Source organism: Microtus ochrogaster, chromosome 21 (genome assembly GCF_000317375.1).
Source record: "Microtus ochrogaster isolate Prairie Vole_2 chromosome 21, MicOch1.0, whole genome shotgun sequence".
NCBI classification, from domain to species: domain Eukaryota; kingdom Metazoa; phylum Chordata; class Mammalia; order Rodentia; family Cricetidae; genus Microtus; species Microtus ochrogaster.
Window position 1 is genome coordinate 8,747,341 of NC_022022.1, and position 21,413 is coordinate 8,768,753.

At 44.9% G+C, this 21,413-nt stretch overlaps 1 protein-coding gene across 1 annotated transcript in view; it reads right to left on the minus strand.

Moving 5' to 3' along the window:
• Cd101 (CD101 molecule) overlaps positions 1-16,384 on the minus strand; it is a 34,488-nt gene extending 18,104 nt beyond the window's left edge. Inside the window, exons 1-6 of the mRNA XM_026784109.1 lie at positions 16,317-16,384; positions 10,548-11,005; positions 8,978-9,391; positions 6,183-6,569; positions 2,284-2,661; positions 1,193-1,597 (exon numbers count right to left, since the gene is read on the minus strand). Of these exons, the coding sequence (XP_026639910.1) occupies positions 1,193-1,597; positions 2,284-2,661; positions 6,183-6,569; positions 8,978-9,391; positions 10,548-11,005; positions 16,317-16,384 (2,110 nt within the window). The remainder of the gene's footprint in view (positions 1-1,192; positions 1,598-2,283; positions 2,662-6,182; positions 6,570-8,977; positions 9,392-10,547; positions 11,006-16,316) is intronic.
• Between the last annotated feature and the right edge of the window lie 5,029 nt (positions 16,385-21,413).

Consider the following 21,413-nt stretch of genomic DNA (forward strand, 5'->3'; position numbering starts at 1 on the left):
TGTAGACCAGGCTGGTCTCGAACTCACAGAGATCTGCCTGCCTCTGCCTCCCGAGTGCTGGGATTAAAGGCGTGCGCCACCATCGCCCGGCGAGTCTGCTTATTTGAAAATTGAAAAAAAAAAAAAAGCAATCATTAGTAGTAGGAAGAAAACTTCATGCCATTGGGTTGAGAGCAAAATAAATAAATAAATAAATGATTAAAGATTTATGGAAGCAATCTCAAACATTGGGGAAGGACAAGTAAATTAAGGCATGAATTCACGAGTAAGGTCATTACTATGAGCACAAATAATTCTCAGCAACACAGAGATGGTGGTGGTTGCCATGCCTGAGCGCCCGCTTGGCAAGCCAGGCACTACAGTGGGCACGCTACAGACACACCTCAGTTCATGTGAACATCAGCAATTTACAGAAGCAGTGACTGAGGTAGGGGAAGATTAGGTAATGTGTAAAACCCTGGCTGTATTACCATCCCGGGAAAATACGAGTTGGGAGAGAGAAAACACACGGCCTGGCAGAACTTCAGGCTGGGTTTTACTTTTAGCCTCTGTGAGCTATTATCAAGTTAAGACTGAATTTTACTGAAACCATAAGTTCTCTCTTGTATGTTAACACATTAAAAGAGGTAGCTAAGTGTATTCTAATGGAATCGACATGATCACCACCACTTCTAAACATGAGAAAGATGTTGGGTCGCCAGCAGGGACCAACCTAAAAGACTGTGCCCTCTGGAGGGAGGCCCTTGAGGACCTGCTGTGCCAAATGGTATCCTTTAGCTGCTGGCAACAGGAAGTCATGGCAGATGGGAAAAGGCACAGAGCGGTGGTCGTTATCCGGTGTGGAGGTATTTCATTGTTTTAATATTGGTCAGTGTGGCTCTTATGTGTACTGGCTTCATGTTCATACCACCATATCATGCTTACTTTACCACCACAAATGCAGTGACTGAGTATTTTTGTTTACTTCTATAGTTTACACAAAGTTGGGGGAGGAGTTTTGTTGTTGTTACTGTTTGAGACAGAGGCTCAAATTGTAGCCTCGGCTGACATCGAATTCTCAATCTTCCTGCCTCAGCCTCCTGAGTACCCAGATTATAAGTGTGCATAATCACACCTGACCAGAAAAAAAAAAGATTCTTTTCTATTTTTTCCCCCTTTTTAAAAGCAGGGATCAATTTCATGCCTTCCTTACCTGGAAAAGTGACAGTAATCTTCACTGGGTTGGAGGTGGCAGATACCCGGGCTGGGTCACTTGTGTACAGGGAATTCCTGTCATAACCTTCCACCGTGCACCGATACACCCCGGTCTCCTCCAAGGCGGCATCGTGGATTTGGAGTTGAGAGCGGAGTGAAGACTGTGAAACCTTCGTCTTCCTGTGGAACTGGGAGAGGTCGTCCCCCCATTCAACTGTGCCATTGTGGGTGATCCGAACTAGCGGATGGAAGGCTCTGGAGCCAGCTGGCTGGAACTGCCATGTCACTGAGCATGGCAGCTTGAGGTCCGAGTGGTTGGCCCTCACTATGCAGGACAGGTCCAAGGTGTGGCTGAGTGTCACGTGTGGCTGACGGCTCAACAGATGAACCTGTAAACTTGATTCTGTGGAGCGGGGGAGGGAGACACGCTTCCTGTTTACCAAGTCCTAGCGCAGGACGTCCAAGTTTTCTCAATGGTACCCTTCACACAGGGACACACATTTGTGCTCCTGGACTATGATGAATTTGGGGGTACAGTCTGTCCCGAATCCCAACCCCAGCCCTCCCAAGTTTCCCCCATTGCAGCCGACTGTTCCCAGCAGCCACAACAAACAGGCAGTGTTTCCGCAGTGTGCCACTCAGACAGCTGCGCTGAGCAAGTGGAACACTCACAGCCAGGGTCTGGCCTCCTTCCTCTCCCCACTCAGCAAGTAGAACACGCACAGCCAGTGTCTGGCCTCCTCCCCACCCCCAGGGTTCCGCGTCACTCTCTCGCTTGTGCTAGAAAAGACTTCGGGACGCCCAGACTGCTGCCGGAACGGAACAGGCTTGGCTCCGTTCATCTGGAAGTCAACTCCTATTCATAGGGGTTTGTGCTCAACTTTGAACAATTCACAAGCTGTGCTCTAGAATGATCTATAAGGATGAGTGAACTCGAAGGTTAGTCGACAGGCCTGATAGGCAGATCCTGCTTTGTTTATCGTGGGGGTACCTATACAATTGGCAGGGGGTCTGGATGACCCTACTCAAAGTGCAGTATAGAACGAAGTGATTGACACACATTCAGAAAAGGATTTCCCAGATACTCACTCAGAGATTTTACAGTGATTGTAATCTTCTGGGTCCACTGCAACTCTTTGGCCTGGTTCTGGAGCCTCTCCGACACTCTGCATTCATAGGTGCCACTGTCTGTGACCATGGCCGAGCCAATCTCCAGCCGAAAGGTGGCCCAGTCCACTTTCTCCAACCTTTTGTTACTATGGGACCTGGGGCCTGGAGAAGAGACTCCCAGCTGGACAGTACCATCTTGTTCCATGCCAGCCACAAATACAGGTGTGGTCTGGGCCTGTGGGATGAGCCACCAGCTCACAGACAGAGGACCTGCATCCCCACCTGCCTTGCAGAGAAGGGTAAGCTCCTCTCCTTCCCACACATCCCACTGCTCGGCAGACACAGTCACATTTCTTGCTGCGGATTAGAGATTATGGGAGAAAAGTGCTTTAATTAAACAGAAACATTTCTAAAATGCAGTGGCATCGAATTATAAGGATTTGACTTGTTTGTGACAAATCAGAGCTGGTGGATTCCTCCTTATCACGCCCAGAACAAAGATCTGCCAAACATTTAAATCGTAAATGGATGAATGGATTAACGTATATATGTATGTATAGATAAATGTATGTGTGTATGCATGTGTGTATACATATGTATAGATGGGTGGATGAGGGGGTGAACAGATGGATGAGTGGATGGATGTATAGATGATACATAGATAGATAGATAGATAGATAGATAGATAGATAGATTGATAGATTGATAGCTAGATGTAGATGGATAAGTGTGCATCTCTGTGTGTGTGTGAAATAAAATTTTCCTAAGATAATCATCACAAAGTAGAAACAAGACAGGTGATACATATACAATTCATAACATACACTTATTTTTCCTACTGTTTTGTTTAGTCAGCCCATCCTGAAAAATATCCAGTTGAGCAAATATCTGATAGTATTTTGTTTGATTCATTAAGGCGAGTAAATGATCCCTAACTTAATGAAGTCCTGATGACTTAAATGTTTAGGGTACTTGTTTTATTTTTAGAATACAGGCTGTCAGTGTTTCAATATGTTCTCCGTCTTCCTACTTACTGTGCCCTAGCCAGTCCTAATCCACTTAGGGTGTGTTTTAAACAGGGTAAGAACATTATTAATTATGTCTCTGTTTGTAATACTACCATTAAAAAGAAACTAATTTGGGGAGATGTATATTTATATACACACACATCATGTATCCAGATGCATGCATATCTATCTATCTATCTATCTATCTATCTATCTATCTATCTATCTATCTATCTATCTATCTTTTATCATTGGCAAAGATAGTCTTCTTATGTTTAAATCACTGTGCATAACTATAAATGTAAGGCTGGCTCCCAGATGGGAATTTCAAAACCTGGAGAAATGCAAGCATTCACTCAACAAATGCTTATTGTGCAAGGTCCTATCCCAGCTGCTCTGTGGGCCATGCAGACACATCAGGAGCTCCCGCATCCTGGGCAGCCCAGCACTAAAGGCCAGCCACCACCACCCAGAGGCAGAATGACTCAGGGCAGCACACTTGACCTCTCTGAGCCTTCGCGTTGCTTTCCAGGAAAAATGAGGGTAATAACAGCAGCCACATTTTGCTTTGTTGAGAAGACTGAACAAAGGCCACACAAAGGGCTTAGGCCCTGGGCTACAGAGAGTACTGAAAGGGGTTAGCTATTACCGTTAGTGTTTAATAAGAGACACTGGCAATAGTGGAGGTAGTTCAAAGCAAAAAGAGAAAAATAAAACAGAACCAGCATTAGAAATCTAGAGGGGATCTAAACGAATCTGCAAATTGCTCTTCCCCACCGCTTCAGGCAGGCACGCACCAGCTACAATGGCAGCATAAAGACTAATCTTCATAACCAGGTGGAGCAAATTATCAAACCTGCCTCTGCCTTGTGGGTGTGAGAGGCACGATCATGCTATCTGCCTTTTGTTTTTAATATAAAAATGACTCATAACTGAAATTTAGAAACTAGAAAGGAAATGACTAGTCATAATTTCGCCACTGTAACATAGCCATCGTGATTAGTTTCAACGAACATCACTTCAAAAATTCACTGTGGCCATTAGCCTCAGAGTCAGAAGAAAGGCACGGGGAGAGTGGGTGTTGTTCCCTTCTGTTTAAAATATTCATGGACCAATAAAATCCACTCATATTTCAAATAGCAGTTTGACTTTCCAAAACAGAAATGTTAGACAAGGTCCTCAATAAATATGTTAATAAGTTTTCCAGTTGCTACATGTTAGGCCCAGGTTAGACTCCAACCTATGGAAAAAAAAAACCTCTTTATCATTGAAAGATAAGTCCCCAGGACCAGGAGTGGAACGCCACGATGCACCCTTTGGAGCTCCCAGGATCAAGTTCTTACACAGGGGCTTTAAGGAAGTTGGTAGATACTTCCCTGGGGACTTCAGAGATTTCGTGAGCTCTGTGTAAATATGTCTTTCCTGAACCCTAGAAACTTAGACCAAATGTTTAGCATGTAAACTAACACCAGGAAACTCCCTATCCTGCCACTCTCTTCCTCCTGAGCCACTGGGGAGCGGGGAGCAGAACGCCGAAGAGGCATCGATCTATCTTTGGAGATACCCCTAATGAGCAAGTGCAGCAAGACTAGCTTTCATTTTAGCTCAGTTTATTTTTAATTAAAATTTCTTCCCCTAGTTTTTGCTTTTGGGCAAATTTTCTTTCTAGACTTAGACTTTGACTTTGACACTCAGTCCAGATGATTCTAATATTGGTCCTGGGTGCGTCTGTTTTTGCTCTATGTAAAGCACTGATGATTCAAACATAGTTAAAGTCACTCTATCTCCATAAAGCAAGGATGAACTAAGTGGCTGTCCTGAGTCGGTCTTCTGTTGCAATAATGAAATATCTGAGACCAGGTAATGGATAAGGAGGTTCGTGGTGCTCACGATTCTGGGGGGTTTAAGAATCCAGATATTGCAGTACTGGCATGGTGGGGACCCTCCAGCTACAGCAGAACTTTATGGAAGAGAAAGGGAAGCAGGAGCAATAAGCACCCATGGTGGCCTCGTTTATACAGTCCTGTCTCCCACGGTGGCATTAATACATCCGTGAGGGTGGAGCTCCCACAACCTCATTGTGTCCACATCACCACACTGAGGACCACACTGAGCCTCTGAAGGGCAGTTAGACCCAGGGCACAGCAGTGGCTCACGCTGTTTCATTCATAGGGATGCTCAGGACCAGCTGAGCAGACATCTCACGGCATCACAACAAGCACAGAGAATGGAGTCTGTCTGCTTTCATTTGTCTGCTCATTTCTCACTGAGTCAGAATTATGACCCGCTGCAAGTTAGCGTAATGAGATTAGCAGAAAGCAATTGAAAAATGGCTGCCCTGCCTCAACTCAAGGTCAGCTTACTTGGCCGTGTGTTCCCCAGGAAAAGGGACTCTACCCCTCCTCAACCCCCATCTACACATACATTCGCACACACTGGCACACACATGTGCAGTCTATTCATGCACTTGTAAGCCTATGCTCATGTGTGTACATGTGTACAAACACTTGAAGTCAGAAGACTTTATTAATACAGACAACCTAGCATACAAAAAAAATGTAACCCAAAAAGCCAAATAGACTCAAACAACATAAGATGACAAGAAGGGACTTAAGGGCACCTACTTGTGTCATTTTATAGACACGAGAGTTGAAACTGAGAGAAATGAAGAGAGGTACCCATGGCCCATGTCGCAGGAATTGAACTCCAAACGTCTTGGCTAGTCTTGGTACATCCCCCTCCTTCACTTCACCTCCAGTGGGGTCTGACAGGCTCCAGACTCTAAAGCAAGATGCCCACTGTGTTCCTGTACTACCCAGGGAGGGCGAGTCTGAAGACAGCACCGTCTGTGGCTGTCCCCATGTCACGTACCTGCTGGCTCCCTCAGCTGCACCTGGGTGACTGAGGACTGCTTTCTCTGAAGAACCTGCCAGGAGTTGGTCTGAGTTCTCAGCACCTCTGCCACCTCACAACTGTAGGTGCCTACATCCTCTGGACCCACGGAGAAGATCTTGAGAGAGAAAGCCTGGGGGTGTAACTTTGAAACCTGCAGTTGTCCTTGACTTGCTCTGTCTCTGTAGTCTGTCTTCAGGATCAGGACCCCACCAGCATCAATTTGGGCAATCTCCTTCCCGTTGAGGAACCAAAAACCCTGAAACTGCAGGTCACTGCCCCTGCCGACAACCAGGCAAGTCAGTTCCAAGGGTTTTCCTTCAGCAGGTAAGCTCCTGGCCGTGATGTTCACTTCAAAATCTCTTGCTGGGTAACAAAAGCAAGGCAGATGTTTAGAAAATCCACTGTACTTGCCCCCTTTCGGCACATGAGAAATGAGATCTGTGATAACAATACTACGGTTGCATGTTATGTAGCCTTCCAGTTCCATGGTGGCTGTGAGTTCCCTGCTCCAAAACAGCCCCACAGTGAAGGAAAATTACAAAGTCCCTGACTATTCCAAATCACCCAGAAATGACAGTATCCATGGTTTTCTGAAAGCAGTCCCCAGCAAGTAAAAAGCATGCAACAGTTGTGTTAAATATCTACTTAGGCATGCCTCCTTAATTAAAAAGTGAAATATTTCATGCTGTGTTGAATTGCTGTAAATTATGATTTCTGATTTTCTCTTTCATTTTTGTGCTGGGCATTGAACCTGGGCCTCACTGAGTGCTGGGCTTTCAGTGCTTGCTCTGAACCATAATCCCCAACCTTTATTTCTTACTTTGTTCATTTGTCTAAGAAATAATCAGTAGAATTTTTCTAACTTCTGAGCATATGTGATATGACTTTGTAGGATCCAGTATCTCAGACACTTGAGGGCCACAGGATGATTTGTAGTGGAGCAGAGTAACATATAAAGTTAGTGATCCACCACTAGAATATTCCTTTCCACAGTGTGTTGTGGAATATAACATTTGTTTAACTATGTAAAGATGTGTTGCTTTTGTTTATGTTGCATTTTTTTAACTATGTAAAGATGCATTACATTTGTTTCACTTTGTCTGCCTAAAGCACCTGATTGTTCTAATAAAAAGCTGAATGACCAATAGCTAAGCAGTAGAGGGATAGGCAGGGCAAGCAGGCAGAGAAAACAAGTAGTGGGAGGAATCTAGACTCAAGAAAGAATAAGGCAGGGAACCCTGATTGCTCTTCTGGTTGACGAGGGAGGGAGACTTGATTGGGGGAGGGGGAGGGAAATGGGAGGCGGTGGCAGGGAGGAGGCAGAAATCTTTAATAAATAAATAAATTTAAAAAAAAAAAGAAAGAATAAGGGAGAAAGAGAAGGAGATACCCAGGCCAGTCAGCCAGGTAGCCACCAACCAGACAGTCACTGAGGAAGCAAGAAGTAGGACATATGGAATAAAATAAAAGTAAAAGCCCTGAGGCAAAATGTAGATGAAGAGAAATAGGTTAATGTATGTTATAAGAGCTAGTGGGACAAGCCTAAACTAAGGCCAAGCATTCATAACTAATAATAAATCTTCATGTAATGATTTGTGGTCTGGCAGTTCAAGAAAGTCTGCTACATTTGGTGCCCCACATTGGGCGCTAAAATGCTGTTTTACCTTCCTCACTGTGGCTACACTTTAAAAGCGGCCCAACTGCTTAGGCTGTAGCGTGTGTGTGTGTGTGTGTGTGTGTGTGTGTGTGTGTGATTCTGTCCCCTAGACAATGGTTCTGTTGCTACCATGAAAGGTCACTTTACTAAATCTCTATTGTTCTAATAAAACTTGAAATTCAAAGGCTGGTGTGAAAACCTGCCAGCACAGAGTCAGAGTAGCAACTGGCTAATTGCTCTTTGCTGGCATCCTCAGAAGCCCCTCTCTTTTTACCCCACCTCTTTCTGCTACTTCCTGTCAACTAGTTGCTAACCCTGCCTCTCTGAGCCCAGGTTCATTTTGTTTAATAACACAAATGCAACACATAGTTAAACAAATACAGCATAAATGAATATAACACATTTTTGCCTAGTTAGACAAATATTCCACAGCAACGGTGGATACTCAGTTTTAGCTGGCTCTCCTATTGTATCAAGGCACATAAAGAGACCAAAAATGACCAGGCCTTTCTGTCTACTTTTGACAAAAATGTCAGTGACATTTTAAATGAAAGGTGACAATTTCAAGCCTGGTGGAAAGACATTCTGTCACTAATAGGGACAAAGCTTCACAGTGGAAATTAGTGCAGCATTGAGGCCCAGCTGCCTGTGGTAGGTAGGTTTAGGAAAGAGGCAGATTTGACTTTGGAAGTAGGTTCCTCTTTTCCCCAGCAGGGACTAGAACGTACTCGGGGTGTCTGTAACTATGGTCCCTTGTTTTGAAAACAGGGGGCTGACCAAATTATGGGGTGATTATTTGGCCTACAATGAAATGATAAAGATAACATGCTTACAAAGTGCCTGACAAACATGGTTATAAAATCATGTCCAAGGCTGTTTCATATTTCTTGTCCCATATAAAATCTCACACGAGCAAAGCCAAAATGGAACATTCTGGAACATTTCCTCTTTAGTTATGCTTCCCAGATGACAAACACAAAATTAACTTGAACTTTTTTATCTACTTTTTAGGAAAAGTCAACAAAAGGTTTAAGGGGGAAAAAAAAAAGCTATCCGGCTATCCCTAGTGTACCCACTGACAGCAAATTCACAGGTTTCCTGAGAAGATAATTACCCGCCGGCTGGATCCTCAGAGCTGTTTGATCTGTCTGCTTCCTTGTGATCAAAGTCCACGTTTCATCCGGATCCTGAATCCATTCCGTGGCCTCACAGAACAACTGGCCTTGGTCTGAGGGCTGGAGCCTGCCTACGGACAGCTTGAAGGAGGTGGCACCCAGCTTATCCAGCCTCACGTCACCAGCCGCGAACCTAGCTGCATAGGAGGGCCCGGGGGCCAACAGAAAATCCCTGGAGAGAGAAATGATCTCAATGGCTTGGCTCTCTCCTTCCCGCATTAGGTACCAGCTGAGAGCGAGGTGGGTATGTTGAGCCGTTGCTTTGGTTGCCTCGCAGGTGAGTTCTAATGGCTCGCCTTCCTTCTTCCTGAGCGTCTGAGAGGGCATGGTGGCAGAGAGGGTGTCGGGAATCACTAGGAACAAAGCAACAGTGGTCATCTGACTGGTCCGTGCTTCCTTCATTAGACCGTCTCGAGGGAAGGTGGCACCTACACCTCATCTCAAAGAGCATCCTTTGAGTTTGCTTTCCCAGCTATATGCTTTCCTAATGCAGGCCTTCCCGATTGCTGAGGGAGCATGGGAACTTCGCAAAGCACGTGGTTCAGTGACCTACGGCCCTGGCTTTGCTCCATTAGCATAGTCTAGAGCTGGGTTAGCTACTCAGCCACCAGTGAGAGGAGCACTGGAGCTTCTAGACCTAGATTCTGGCCTTCAGCCTCCCTGTGTCTCTCTAGATGCACAGGAGTGGCTCACTTCCTTTCCCTTCCCAGACCCTAATCTGCTTTCTCCATTACAGAGCCCTGAAATCGTGTAATTTGTTATTCAGACCCCCAGTGCAATCTTTCCCAAAGTTGTCATAGCTGTCATAGGACCCTACCACTCTCTTCTTCCTCAAATGTAAGCCATCCAGCCCAAGCCGGTGTGAAAGCGGCGTGGGGATGGAGTCACCGGATGCTCCAGACACTGCTCTAAGAGCCGGGTGTCCCCAGGAGCTCAGAAGTGGTGGGAGATGTGCATATAAATAGCCGGTTATGGCATAACTGGGCAAATGCCAGTAAACACAGTGTGAGCAGGGAACTAAGAAGAACCAAGTTGGGGTAGGCCCTGAGGCGATCTAAAGGGTTCTGCGAAGGTGGTAATGTTGAATCTGCATCCTGGAATTCGTGGAGGTGTCTGCTAAACTGCAAAAGAAAGCTAGATACGCCGGGCAAATGACAGTTGCAAGAATTCCTATAGCAATCTCTATAGGAAAATGTGATAGAAAATGGTGGTTGGAAAATAACCACTCTACGGTTAACGACACCACCTATGATATTAGTGCTATCTCTCTTAGCAAGTTACAAGATGATATGGGGTGAGGGGATAAGCAAAAGTCTATCTAATGCTTTGCTACTACCAGCTTATGGCTCATTCTGTGTGGGGTAGGTCACTGAGAAAATATGACACACCTATTTGTAACACATTTCCAAAATACTTGGAAGGGTATCCAGAGCAAGGAAAGCCTTTCCCATGGCAGGGCACTGTGATGGTGGAGACAGGCTTGCCAGGGGCTAGCTAGCAAGAGCTCACCGGTTAGATTTGTCTTCGCACTGTAACTTCCAAAGTACTTCCCATCCGTGTTGGGGGTGTGGCACTCATATTCCCCAGCATCCTTCATCTGGAGCTTTGTGATGTGCAGCAGGACCGAGTTGCCCCGCAGCCTCTCCACGTAGATCTCCTTGCTCTTCACCCTCTGGGCATACACTGCGTAAGAGAAGCTGGCATCCTTGGTACTGATGATCTGGACTTCCCTGGTCGAAGCTGCTGGCGGGTAAATGGACCACTGGAAATCCTGCATAGAAGGCCCCTGATGACCACTTACGTTGCAGCTGATGCTGACAGGGTAACCTTCGGCTCTGTACAGAGGGCCTTCTTGAATTTTCACTTCCCTCTGGCCGAGGCTGAGCTTAGCTTGCAAGTCAGAGGAAGGAAGGGGGATAAAAATAGATGAGCGCTCTAATTCCCGGGGTACCACAACATGTAGCTCTCTATATTACCAATCTAGTAAATGAGATCTCAGGTTATTGGCTATCATCACCTCAAATCTTCACTGCCTTCCTCAGGCTGGCTGGCAGCGGAATGGCTCAGTGAGGTCACTGCTCCTCCATTACTTAAGCTAGCATAGGCCTGGTCCCCTTTTGAAAACGTTTAGCTTCAACCATGTACCAAGACCACATCCACAAAGCAGCAGTGTGTCTAAACGGACTTACTTACAAGGTAATATAATATCTGATCATTTTTTGTGGTATTTTATGGCAAAACAGCATAAACCACCAAACCTCAAATTCCATGACACAGTTTCTCTCACGCAAGGGCTTTCAAGAGAGACAAAGTCCTCAGCTCTGCCCTTGATGCCTTGGTCTTAGTCTTTCTTGCTGGCTAGTTGGGGATATTTGTAGCTCTTAGCCATGTCTGATGCAAAAGTAGATAAAAGGAGCACAGGAAGTGGGGGCAACACTTCCTGTCTACTGTAAAGGTTTTTCTTTTCTATTTGCTTTTGCTTCATTTTGCTGTTTTTGCTTTCTGATTTCTTAGAAAGGCCCTTTCACTTGACCGAGAAATCTAGACAGGATGCTTTATGAAGCCCTGCAGGTTCTTTGTTCAGAGTTTAATTTTTTTTCTTACGGTTTTCAGCTAGGATATTTTCTTATTGAAACTGCTGTGGAATATGATTTTGAGATGTGTTACATTTGTTTACCCTGTATGTGATGTGGAACATTTGTTTTATTGATGTAAAGATATGTTGTATTCTTTTATGTTGCACTTGTTAAACTCTATGAAGCTGTGATTCTTCACCTGACTAAAACATCTGATGGTCTAACAAAGAGCTGAAAAGCCAATACCAAGGCAGGAGAGAGGATAGGTGGGGCTGGCAGGCAGAGAGTAGAAATCGGAGGAGAACTCTGGAAGGAGATGGTCACAATAAAGAAGGATCAAGGAGTAAGAAAAGAAGGGGTCAGCTGCCATCCAGCTACACAGCCAGACACGGAATAAGAAGGAGAGAAAAATTATAGAGAATTAGGGCAAGGTAAAAGCCCAGAGGCAAAAGATAGATGGGATAATTACTTAAGAAAAGTTGGCAAGAAATAAGTCAAGCTAAGGTCAGGCATTTTTAAGAAAGAATAAGCCTCCTCCGTGTGTATTTATTTGGGAGCTGGTGGCAGGCCCTCCAATAGAGTAAGAGTTTTGGTTTTTTTTTTTTTTTTAAAAAAAAACAACTACAGAAACCTCAGAATATTAGGTTTAAAGGAGAACGTGATCAAAAGTCATGTTCCTACAGAAAAATTGTTGGGGAATATTAATTTCAAGTGTGTGACTTTTGTTTACGCTGTGTTTGTTAAACTGTGAAGCTGTGTTACTGGGCCTGTCTAAAACACTGGATGGTCTAATAAAGAGCTAGATGGCCAATAGTGAGGCAGGAGCAAGGGTAGGAGGGGCTGACAGGCAGAAAGGATAAATAGAAGGAGAGATCTGGGAGAAGGAAAAAAAAAGAGGAGCAAGAGAACAAGGAGAGGAGGACATCAGGGCCAGCCACCCAGCCCCCAGCCCCCAGCCCCCAGCCACCCAGCCCCCAAGCCACCCAGCCCCTAGCCACCCAGCCACCCAGCCCCCAGCCACCCAGCCAGTCACAGAGTAAGAGGAAAAGGAAGGTATAAGGAAATAGAGAAAGATAAAGGCCCAGAGGCAAAAGGTAGTCAGGATAATTTAAGAAAAGCTGGCAAGAAACAAGCCACACTTGTTAGGCAAACATAACTAAGAATAAGCCTCTGGGCGTGACTATTTGGGAGCTGGGTGGTGGGCTCCTCACAAAGCCAAAAGAGTAAAAAATTCACAAAACAAGAAATGTTTTTTTCATTCAGCATTATTTTTTCCAGAAATCACTACATGTTTGTTTATTAAGACTAAAAGAGAAGGGATCTCGTCTTGTGTTTCTGAAAGAGCAGAGACCAGAGACAATGATGCCACAGTGATGGACGGGATCTGCTATGAGGGCCTGGGAACCTTTGAAGAACCAGAGGGGGTGGATAACATCAAAAGCGTCCATCGAGAGCTGTGGCAGGGACAGAAGAGCTGACAGAATAGAATCCTTCAGAACAGGCTCCAGAGAAGCAGAGCAGGGACAGAGAGTTCAGGCGACTCCTGTGGGGGGAGACAGATCCGTGTAGAGCTCGTGAGAAGGGACGGAAACTACCAGAAGGTACAGAGGAGGCTCCCTTCCCCCGCATGGGGCTAGCGATTGCTTGACGGAATCAACTAAAAACTTAAAAACTGCATCTGAATACACTCAACTAAAACTGGCCGAGAAACTAATCAATACCCAACCACACACATTTCCAGTAATAATTTAAAAATACATTTAAGTATTCATAAATCTCAATGTTATATATTTATATCACACTTTTTGTGCTGAATATCTATAAATAGGAATTAGGCACATTAGAAAAAATAATTACTTACCAGAAAATGACTACAGAGGAACATTTTCAGCCAGGGAGCATTAGTGAAATGTGGACACTGTATACCAGGAATATTTATAAATATGAAGGAATAGTTACAGCTGCAGTGTTCATTGTCACCCCAAACAAGGGAGAGCTCACATATCCACCAACAGTAGAATAGACACACTATTGTGATGTATCATAAAATAAAATATTTTTAAAAGTTTAAAGTAAAAATTATAACTATTTGCAATAACATGTAGGATTATATCTGATCAGACCCAGAATACCTTCGAATCTCTTTGAATATGTACAGGAAGTCTATCCTTTATAAAGTTAAAAATAGGGACTGGAGAGATGACTCAACAGTTAACAGCACTGGCTGCTCTTCCAGAGGACCTGGGTTCAATTCTCGGCACCCATACGGCAGCTCACAACTGTCTATAACTCCAGTTCCAGGAGACCCAACACCAACCCTCACACAGGCATACATGCAGACAAAGCACCTAAAATTAAAAAAATTTTAAATAGGCAAAACCACATTTTATTGTTTAGTTGGGTTAAAAATCATAAGCCAGGAAGTGGTTATCATGAGAGTCAGGAGTGATTTGAGGGGAAGGATTGTGTACAGTGATGTACAGGCAGGATGGCTGGGCACCTCTAGGGACCTAATGATGTTTCTTGAACCTGTTTTTAAATAAAACCAGGGGTTTATTTTCTGCTTATTTGTTGAAGTTCACATTTATGTTTTATTAACCTTTTCTTATATACTACACTTCACCATGAGAATATATTTTTTAGAACTGAGGAGATGCCTGTTGCACATGCTTAAGGAACTTCATCCCCAGTATCAAGGTAAAAGTTGGACATAGCGGTGTACCTGTAACCCAAGTAGGCAGAGACAGGAGGATTCCTGGGACTTATGGGCAAACTCATCTATTTAAATCAGTGAGCCCCAGGTACAGTGACAGATCCTGTTTCTATATATAGGGTAGACAGCCAGCTGTGACCAATTCGACACAATTTCCGAAGGCTGCAATACTGGCACTCATATCTTGGTAGTAACCAATGACTCTCTAATTGGACTTAAGGCCTTTTGAACAGGAGAGAAACCATGCCTGATACTGGAAACCTAGCCAGCCGCACAGGGCTAACAAGGTCATGGATCTTAGAGAAAAGCCTACTACTGCCACTTTACTAAGTCAGCCTAACTCCCCACACACTCTAAATATTTATCTCTATGCCCACAGATACATGTAATTCTCATTACTCATCAAATAAACTTTTCTTTGCAACAAAAAGAAAACATTGCAGAAAACCATAATTAGTCAAAATGCAAAGAACGAGTGATCGTGGGGTGCCCATCTCCAACGCTGCTACTATATCTAAGGCTCAGGTGACATCATAGAAGAGGGGGGCAGAAGATGGTTCGTGACAGAGGACCAGGAAATCTGCTGGGAGAATGTCTTTTAGAAATGGCAGAGAAGCTTCACCCATCCCTCAACAACCTGAGTGCCTAAACAAGACCTGAGAAGCACAATACCAATAGACAAGCTGACATGGAAGAAGGAAATCTCACTGGGCCCCACCTGTGGACAAAGAACTATGGGCAATTAAGGATTGTTGAAAGCAGGAGAAATAGTTATCCCCAGGAAGGAGCTCCATAATTGTTTCTCCAACACCAAGTGGTCAGCCATGAAATCATACACATATAAGTAAGACTAAATGGACCGAGCAGGTGGTATTTATATACTCTTGCATATCTATATGAATGTACACATATATACGTACATGTAACAATGACAAAGAAAAAGATGCCGTGAATTTGAGAAGAGGTAAGGAGATAAAGGAGGGGTCGGAAGGAAGAAAGAAAGGGGGAAATGATGTATTTTAATTTCCAAAAAACTGAAAAAAAGAAAGGTAAAAGGAGGTTGAGAATGGCACCTGACATTAACCTCCACATGTACATGCACACATACATATACACACATGGATGTGTGTGTGTGTGTGTGTGTATACTTTTTTGTTTGTTTTTCAAGACAGGGTTTCTCTGTGTAGCCCTGGCTGTCCTAGAATTCACTCTGTAGACCAGGCTAGCCTCCAGCTCAGAGATCTGCCTGCCTCTGCCTCCCTAATGCTAGGATTAAAAGTGTGCCCCATCACCTCCCAGCTAAAGGAAAAATTTTTAAAGTATAGTTTTGAGGTGCCATTACTCTCTTTCTGTCAGGGCATGTTATATGATCATTTTTATTGTGGGCAGCTGGGCCACACTGCTTCACACTTTTGTCACTTCTTGGTGAAATACATGCACATTAGAAGTCTCGGTTGTGAAAATGAGTACTCCATGTCCCCCTGCTTTATTTGCCAATTCAATAAATATCTATTCAGCCACTTAGAGGCTTTCTGCTATTTGAGAGTACTTTGTACTTCTTTGTAACCTACAAAGAAGAGTTTGGAGCCATCTCTGACCTTGAGTCTTAATAAGCAAGCCAGTTAGAATGGTAGTCACCTCCATGACAAATATACAAATGCAAGCCCCTGGAGGAATTTAAAGAGAACAGAGATTTCATGACTGGTGTGTGTGTGTGTGTGTGTGTGTGTGTGTGTGTGTGTGTGTGTGTGTGTGTGTGTGTGGCGGGGGTAAGTGAGGCTTGCAGGAAAGATGCTATTCTATTTTCCTTCTGTCTCTGTGGCAAACAGCATGACCAAAGTCAACTTGGGGGGAGATGAGAGGGCTTAATTCAACTTATAACCCACAGGCCATTATAGAGGGAAGCCAGGGTGGGAACACAGGGAGGAACTGAAAAAGGACTAGAGAAACTCAGCTTACGGGCTTTGCCCCAGGCTTGTGTTCCATTACCTTCTTACATAGTCCAGGTCCACCTGCCTGGGGATGGTACTGCCCACAGTGGGCCGGGCCTCTTGCATCCATTAGCAATCAAGAAAAGGTCTCCATGGATATGCCTACAGGGCAATCTGGTGGTGACGTTTTTCCAATTGTGATTCCCTCCTCCCAGGTATGTCTAGGTTTGTGTCAAGGTGACAAATCCAACTAGCACAAATGGCATCGGGATTGGACTTTGGAAGAGTGGGAAGACTAGGCCAAGTGGGGACAGAGCCTTTCCGATGAGTGAGACTATGCCAAGATGACGTGAGCAAAACCGAAAAGAGCTGTTCAGAAATAGGAAGCGGTCAGCTTCGGGGAAAGGACAGGAAGATTGGGGTGCGGGCATGAGACTGGCTAGGAGCTGAGGAGCCTGACTGTCATGGTTAGCAGGCTGAAGTTAATCAGGCAATGGGGAAGCCTCTGCGAGAGCCAGAAAGATCTTAGGAAATGCAGCCTGAGAGTTGTGTGGAGAATGGTGGACGCTGGAAATAGACGTCCAAACTTCTAGCTCAGGACAGAGGCGATGCAAGCGCAGGGTTTGAAAAGGGACGGAACTTAAGAGCTATTGTGGAGATGACAGCTGGAGAGGTCAGGGCTTTGGACGCTTTGGTGTAGTAGGGATGAACATAGGGACAGGAGGTGGGAGGAAACCAGATACTCATGTTTGATAAAATCGGCTAGGAGAACAATGGTACTCAGCAGAAAAGAAGAAGGGGGTATCAGTGAGAATTACTACTGTGTATTCACGGTGGGCAAGAAGATAATGCACTTAACTTTAGAGGCAGGGAATTTGAATGCTCTGGGATAAAAAGGAAAGATACCAAAAAAAAAATGGGAAAATAATTAAGTATGCGTATTTTACTTTTAAAGACTTGTGGACTTCAAAAACATTCCACTATTACTGTGTTTAGTAATGTCAAAATTCACAGCGATTCAGCCAGACTTGAACCTGCGAGTGCCCAGTTGGTCCACGGCTATGCCCACTGTTTCTTACTGCCCTGGCAAGTCCCTGAATCTGAGCTGTAGATGTAGACCAGGCCCACTAAAAATATTCAGAAGTTTTAGGGAGTCTGAAGAAGATGGCCAAGGAGAATTTCTGTTTAGAAAATGAGGGGGTGGCTGGAGAGATGGCTCAGTGGTTAAGAGCATTGCCTGCTCTTCCAAAGGTCCTGAGTTCAATTCCCGGCAACCACATGGTGTCTCACAACCATCTGTAATGAGGTCTGGTGCCCTCTTCTGGCCTGCAGACAGACAGAATATTGTATACATAATAAATAAATATTAAACAAAAGAAAATGAGGGGGGACGAAAACTACAGAAGGGGAGTGGGAAGTCAGGAAGGAGGGAAGGCAGCCATCACACAGTGACTTGAGAACCACAGGATGTGGAGTGTTCCAAGAGGAAAGGGCTTGGCCAGCTGCTGAGGACTGCTGGAGCGCAGGGACTGGAAGCGTCCTTTGAGACGAATGGCTCCACCGCTCTGCAGGTCTCCGTAAGAAATCCCAGGAGAGCAGAAGCAGTGGGCGTTTTGAGGCTAAGAAGTCACGGCAGGCCGTATAAACTACTTCATGACCTTGTAGGGGACAGGATGAGGATGGCAGCTAGAAAGGGTAAGGGAGTGACAAGCAGTGAGCGGCGGGATGGATAAGGGCACCTTTGTAGAGGCTTCAGTGAAGGGGACGAGAGAGATGGAGCCAGACAGGGCAAGAAGAAGAGGAGGCTGGACCACAAGGCTGAAAGTCACTGTGCAAAAACACTTAGTCATCCATCTACTAAAAGAGCAGTGGTGGTCCCCTGCAGTGCCATCATCCCTAGGAAGAAAAGAGAGGCCCTGGCACAGCACACAGAGACACGACGGTTAGGCACTTCAGTGTGCAATCACTGCAAACTGGCCTCTCGAATTCTGCTATTTCCATCTCAAGTATACTGGCTGGGGATGTGGCTCAGTGGTTGAGTGCTTGCTTAGTATGCACAAGGCCCTGAATTTACCCCCAGAACTGCAAAAATAAATGGATAAATAACGAACCTGTGAAACCTCAACACTTTCTCCTTCTCCTCTGAAAAGGTCTATGTTTTAGTCTGTTCGTAGCAATATCAAAAACATGAACAGAGAAGAGCCAGAAACAGCCCCCAGAGACTAGGCATTCCAAGACTAAGGCACTAGTTGATTTGATGCCAGTGGGAGCCTGATTTTTGCGGATGTACCTTCTAGTTGTGTCCTCACACAAGGAAGGGACTAGCTGGGTCTCTCCAATCTCTTTTAAGGGCATGAAGCCATTCGGCCACCCACCTTCCAAAGGCCCTATCTTCTAATACTGCCCCTCTGGGGTTAAAGTTCAAACAGGTGAATCCCGAGAGGACACCAACATTCAGGCCACAACACAGCCATGTCCTGGGCTGCACAGTGAGACTCTGTCTTAAAAACAAAGGAGTGTGAAGTAATTCCACCGTATTCAAAACCTACCTAAGGTCCAGCCAACACATCAAACAACTGCTCTTTCCTTGTACATTGAATATGCACTGTGCTGGGTGGGAGATGTAGGAGCTGAGATATCATCCATACTGACTAAAGTAGAAAGTTCTTCACTTCTCCATGAACACAATCTCAGTAACACAAAAGAATCCCCTCTCCATCAGCTTTTGTGTTAATGGTTCCCTTAATTGTATGGCAGCAGGTCAGGGTCAGAAGTGATCCAGGGAGCAGGCAGGTCCAACAGCTAAGCCCAGGGGAGCATTTACCCACCGCGTGAGCCTTCAAGAGTTGCATTCTAATTTATGGCTTGGTCTTTCTGTTTAATATGAAAGAAATAAATAATTAAAAAGGGTCTGGTAAGATGGCTCATCAGCTAAAGGTACTTAGGAAGCAAACCTGATGATCTGTGTTCAATCACCAGAACCCATGAAAAGGTGGAAGAGAATGGAGTCCACAGAGCTACCTCCTGACTCCATGCATGTTCACATGCAACACGCAAATAATAATTAATTTTTTTAAAATAATAAGTTGAGGTGTTGAGTGCGGCTCAGTTTGAAAGTCCCTGGTGAACAGGTGCTGGGTCCTGGAGACTTAGTCCCCACATTCTAAAACAACGCCACAGAGCTGGGACAAAGACTAGATTCGCCAAACAATGTGATTGATGGCTTTATCATCACTAATCTCCTGCATTTCTTCTCTATAATTATAATGACACATAGCAGGCTTTCAAGTTATTTCCTGATTTATGCGTGTCTCATGTAAAAACTGTGATTCCATGCACAGTTAGAACTTGATATGAGTCAAAGTCTAGAAGGGACAAATGCAGAACCGGGGTCAGGCAACCGTGGCAGCAGGTAGGGAACTGGGGTCAGGCAACCGTGGCAGTGGGTAGGGAACCGGGGTCAGGCAACCGTGGCAGTGGATAGGGAACCAGGGTCAGGCAACCGTGGCAGTGGGTAGGGAACTGGGGTCAGGCAACTGTGGCAGTGGGTAGGGAACTGGGGTCAGGCAACTGTGGCAGTGGGTAGGGAAAAGCACCCAGCTTCTCCTTTTTTCATCTGAGCCATTATGGTCCCTCCTCCCAGCCTTCCAGCCTACTTATCAAAAACAAATGGATAACTAAAGACTAAAAACAAGTATCAGAAACCAGAATGAGGCTGAGTAACTTTCTGCATCCCTGTTCAGTGTAAACCCCCACACAGGGCAAATACTGTCACCAAACACGAAGCATGCATCCTCCATTGGAAGACAGAACAGGGTCCCGGACGCAGCAGTCCGCGTGGGACCCCACCAAGGCCTCAGCAATGCCTGCCCTGCCAGGGTGCTGGCATGTGCCAGTCACCTGGCAAAGGGTCCTAGAACACTCCTCTGCATGCGGCTCCTCGTCGGGCCCCAGGTCTGATCTTCACCCATATGCTCTTTGAGATGCAAGCCTGGTTTAACCCCACCAGGGCTTGCTGGTCAACCCATAATACTGAATGCTGTACTCCCTTCATTCTTTAGAAAAGCCATAGCCTTGGCCACACTGGCTACAGCCTAGCCCAGTTCCTCCCTTATCCCAGCTGTCTGGATCTGCACAAACTCTGCTCAGTCTCTGGGAAGCAAAGGTTCTAAACTTGAACCCACAGATAGGATTAAAGGGTTCTTAAGCCAGGGTGAAGAAAAGACCTGACATCTTTAGTTTTCATTAATCTCCAATGAAAATGTCCTGTGTCCTTCAGTGATGGGCATAGACAAGAAATCAGATATTTGTATATTATATGACAATTTTGTGGTCATATTAAAATATTCTCTCCATACCCACTACTTCCTTGAAGTTGGTGGTTAATAAATATTCCTCCAATCTATACAAATATAGATCTTGTATAAAAAGAAAGGAAATAAATATATAACTTTTTAAAATGTAATTTAGATAGGGCTCACTATATAACACAGGCTGGCCTTTTACTTGGCTCTCAAGTGCAATTATTACAGATGCCACAACACGGGCTATTGAAAATATTTTGATAACTATTTCAATATGGCCAGTTTACCCTCTGGTTCTATGCATTTTATAATGTGCATTATAGGTTATCCTGTGATGGTCGCTGTATATGGTACACAGTATTCCTGGTACCTGCCCTACTTGGTAAGGGAATATTTTATTCCCTGCTCAGTTCACCTGCTTCCTTCCTTTACCTCCAAACTGTTCCTTCCTCTACCCTGTTCAAACATGTATAAAGGCCCCATATGGCCTTTAGCAGAGCCAATCAATCTTCTTAATCTCTCTCACTCTCGCTCTCTGGTGAAGCCCAGAACCTTCTTTTAGCTTGGCCTAAACTTTGGAGAGCTCTCACCTTTTCTCTACCCAGCCACAGTCACAAGCACACTCATCTAGTTATGCCCTAACATCAGGCAAACCCCAAGGCCTCTTCATGTGGCAGCAAAAGCCCTCCCTCCCCCATAGGATGGTCAGCCCAGGAAGGTGACATAAAGTCAGGGACATGCAAAGCTCAAAGACAGACAAACTTAAAAAAATAGAGAAATAAAAGATATGAGGTGCCCAGGATACAACAAAGTCTTCCACTGCCCCAGATCACAAGGATATCTAAGGAAGC